The sequence below is a fragment of the Papaver somniferum genome, chromosome 4 (assembly GCF_003573695.1).
Source record: "Papaver somniferum cultivar HN1 chromosome 4, ASM357369v1, whole genome shotgun sequence".
NCBI classification, from domain to species: domain Eukaryota; kingdom Viridiplantae; phylum Streptophyta; class Magnoliopsida; order Ranunculales; family Papaveraceae; genus Papaver; species Papaver somniferum.
In genome coordinates, this window is record NC_039361.1 from 161,072,554 (window position 1) to 161,077,082 (window position 4,529).

Here is a 4,529-nt window from a genome sequence, read left to right on the forward strand (position 1 = left end):
AGGACAAGTCCAATATTGCAGCCCATTTCCCTAAGTTCATGGTTGTTCACTCTCCATTCCTTGATCCTTGAGGACAAGGATCACCTTTAAGAGGGGTGCAATGTCATGTACCTAGTTTACGTTCTCTTATGTTGAGTAACCACTGAACTGGGTGCCTTAAGTACTATTCCGGGTGCCCTTATAAATGTTCAGTAATGGTCCATTTAGTGAATCATTGGCCTAGCAGATGCAGCCACGTCTTTGAGTTAGGGTGGTTGATGTTAGGGCACACGATTGGCTAGTATTTAATATGTAATAGAGAGAGAAACTACAAGCTTAATGAATAATCTTACTTCCATTATTGCGTTCACCTGAATCAGGTTCTTCAATCTTCTTCCTTCTAATTCGTTTATTCTTCCCCTAATTCATCCAGATTCTTCCCTGTCTATCTCTGATATCCTATTAATTACCGGATCTTCATAAAAAATTTACTTGAGAACATTACACAAGTGAACCATGGAGAAACGCATTCTTAACATCAAGTTGCTTGATTAGCCATGAACAAGAGACTGCAATGTTGAAAACTATACGAACTGTAACTGGCCTTACAAAGGAACTAAATGTCTCATCATAATCAATCCCATATTGCTGTGAGTAACCCTTAGCTACTAGTCGTGCTTTCCGTCTGTCAAGAAAGCCATCAGATTTTTGTTTCACATGATATACCCATTTAGAACCAATAACATTCATACCAATACGACGAGGAACAAGAGACCAAGTACGGTTGCGCAAAAGAGCATTAAACTCTTCGAGCATGGATGCCCACCATTTTTTGAATTTAGATGCAACAATAAAACAAGTAGGCTCAGAGGGAAGTGAAGTAAATTGACCTGCAAAACACTGTAATACCGGATATCTGGTAGAAAAACAACCCTTAAAGCTTCTGGGTTGAATAGTATGGTCCTTGAGTCTAGTAACCATATGATGAGTATTAGCAGTCGGCTCAGGAGGCTCCTGTACATTAAGCAAGTCCGTTGTAGATGTAGGTAGAGAAGTAGAAGAAGAAGCAGAAGATTCTGAAGATAATGGATCAGAAGAGAGTGGAGCAGTGGAAGATGCTATAGGAGATGACATTTGGGAGGAAGTAGAATTTGTGTCAGAAAATGAGAGACTTCAAGGAGTTAATAGTGAAGAAGAATTTTCTGGTGATGATAAAGAAGATGTAGAATATGAAGGGAAAACAGGAGAAAAAGTTGTAGGAATCGAGTGCACAAGATAAGATGGAACTGGAGTAACACAAATTTCAGAAGAAGGAAAAGATAGATGAAGGGGAAGAAGAAAGATGTGTTGCAGTAATTGAATTTGGTCAGGCCCATTATTACTATTAAGGATAAATTTCCTATATCCATTATTGATGAATTGTTAGATGAACGACATGGGTTATTCATATTTTCAAAGATTGCTCTCAGGGCTGGGTACCATCAGATCAGAATTTATGGACCAGACATTTACAAGACTGCATTTATGGACCAGACATTTACAAGGGCATTATGAATTCAAAGTGATGCCCTTTGAGCTCACCAATGCTCCAGCCACATTTCAAGCCCTTATGAATGAGGTATTTCAGCCTTACTTGAGGAAATTTGTGCTAGTATTTTTTGATGATATTCTGGACTACAACTCATCAGTACAAGAGCACCTTGAGGGGAGTTCATTACTAAGGCAAACAAATTATATTCCAAGCTATCTAGATGCTGCTTTGGCCAAAAAGATCTAGAGTATCTGAGCCATATTGTCACAGCAAATAGAGTAGCTGCAGATCCAAACAAAATTGCTTGTATGAAGAATTGGCCACTTCCAAAAAATATCAAGGAATTGAGGGGATTTCTTAGTGTTACTGGGTATTACAGGAAAATTTTCCAAGGCTATGGAGCTATTTGCAAGACACTCACCAACCTTTTGAAGAAGAACTCCTTCCTCTGGAAAGATGAAGCTACTCAAGCATTTGAACAATTGAAGCTTTCCATGACTAAGACTCCTGTTCTGGCACTACCAGACTTCACCAAGAAGTTTACTGTAGAAGCTTATGCAAGCAATAATTGTATTGGAGCAGTCTTAACCCAAGAAGGTAGACCCATAACTTATTATAGCAAACCATTGGGGCCTAGATCCATGGCTCTCTCTACTTATGAGAATGAGCTATTGGCTGTTGTGATGGCAATGACTAGGTGGAGGCACTATCTACAAGGAGGCAAATTCATCATTCACACAGACCACCAGAGCTTAAGTATTTTTTGGAGCAGAAAATCACTACAGTACTACAACAAAGATTGCTAATGAAGTTGCTTGACTTTGATTATGAAATCAAATATAAGAAGGGCACAAAGAACATTGTGGCAGATGCTCTGTCAAGGAGACCACACCCAGAAGCTAGTTGTAGTGCACTTACACTAACAAAACCCCAGTGGACTCAAGAATTGGTAAACAGTTACTCCCAAGACACAAGGGCTTAACTACTGATTTCTCAATTGCTTTTAGCACCTGCAGCTTTGGAGCATTATACTTACACTGATTAGGTGTTGAGATACAAAAATATATTATATGTAGGAAGTAGCAATAACAGCAGAGCAACCATATTAGAGTCAACTCATGCATCAGCTATAGGTGGTAATTCAGGAATTCAGGCCACCTACATGAGGATTAAAAGCTACTTTTATTGGCCAGGTATGAAGAAAGATTTATTAACTTATGTATCTTCTTGTGAAGTCTGCCAAAGAAACAAGGGAAATCATCAATTCCCTGAAGGGCTGCTTCAGCCATTACCAGTTCCAGACCAAGCTTGGCAACACATCACAATGGATTTCATTGAGGGACTTCCAATGAGTGATAGAAAGACTGTTGTGGTGGTAGATAGGATGACTAAATACAACCATTTTATTGGGTTACAACACTCTTATACAACATCCAGTGTAGAAAAAGTCTTCTTGAACCAAGTGTTTAAATTGCATGGGTTACCAGCATCTATTGTGTCTGACAGAGACAAGGTGTTCACAAGTAATTTTTGGCAATACCTATTCAAAGCACTAGGCACTCACCTGAACCTAAGTACAGCTTACCATCCTCAGACTGATAGACAGACAAAGAGGGTGAATGCTTGTCTGGAAAATTATTTGAGGTTTGTTACAGGTCATATGCCAAAGAAGTGGTTTTCAGTGGTTGGCCTTGGCAGAATGGTGGTATAACACCAGTTACATACAAGTCTGAAGATGACACCTTTCAAGGCCCTTTATGGTTATAATCCATCACACTTGGCATTTCCCTCTACAACAGTCACCTCAGTAGCTGCAATGGAGATCTACCTTAAAGAAAGATAGGCCATGATTGACACACTCAAGGAAACCTTGTAGAAGGCACAGGAAAGAATGAAATTCTTTGCTGATAAGAGTATAGTAGATAGAGTTTTTGAGGTGGGTGACAGAGTTTATTTAAAGCTTCAATCTTACAGGCAAGCATCTGTGCCTTGCGCAAAAATTTCAAGCTTTCTGCCAAGTACTATGGACCATTTACTATCTCACAAAAGATTGGAGTTGTGGATTATAAGCTTGACCTACCCGCAAGTGCTAGAATTCATCCAGTCTTCCATGTCTCTCAGCTGAAGAAACAGATTGGTCAAGCTCTCATTCCTTCACCAACTTTACATGTAGTTGATCATGCAGGGAAGATCATAATGCAACCTGAGAGCATTTTGAGCACCAGGAATATTACTTAGAAAAATAGAGAGGTGTTGCAGTTACTCATTCAATGGACTAACTCATCTCCAGAGGATGCTACTTGGGAGGACAAGTCCAATATTGCAGCTCATTTTCCTAAGTTCATGGTTGTTCACTCTCCATTCCTTGATCCTTGAGGACAAGGATCACCTTAAGAGGGGTGCAATGTCATGTACCTAGTTTACGTTCTCTTATGTTGAGTAACCACTGAAGTGGGTGCCTTAAATACTATTCCGGGTGCCCTTATAAATGTTCAGTAATGGTCCATTTAGTGAGTCATTGGCCTAGCAGATGCAGCCACGTCTTTGAGTTAGGGTGGTTGATGTTAGGGCACACGATTGGCTAGTATTTAATCTATAATAGAGAGAGAAACTGCAAGCTTAATGAATAATATTACTTCCATTACTGCGTTCACCTGAATCAGGTTCTTCAATCTTCTTCATTCTAATTCGTCTATTCCTCCCCTAATTCATCCAGATTCTTCCTTGTCTATCTCTGATATCCTATTAATTACCGGATCTTGATAACAATTTTACTTGAGAACAGTACATAAGTGAACCATGGAATAACGCATTCTTAACGTCAAGTTGCTTGATTAGCCAAGAACAAGAGACTGCAATGCTGAGAACTATACGAATTGTAACTGGATTTACAACGGAACTAAATGTCTCATCATAATCAATCCCATATTGTTGTGAGTAACCCTTAGCAACTAGTCGTGCTTTCCGTATGTCAAGAGAGACATCATATTTTTGTTTCACATGATATACCCATTTAGAA

General features: G+C 39.3%; 1 protein-coding gene across 1 annotated transcript; it reads left to right on the plus strand.

Annotated features, from left to right (window-relative positions):
* Positions 1-1,414: 1,414 nt before the first annotated feature.
* On the plus strand, positions 1,415-3,748 carry LOC113273377. Its single transcript, XM_026523111.1, has 4 exons — positions 1,415-1,701; positions 1,788-2,230; positions 2,587-3,215; positions 3,485-3,748. The coding sequence occupies exons 1-4, from the start codon at positions 1,415-1,417 to the stop codon at positions 3,746-3,748; spliced, it is 1,623 nt and encodes a 540-aa protein (XP_026378896.1).
* The last annotated feature ends 781 nt before the right edge of the window (positions 3,749-4,529 follow it).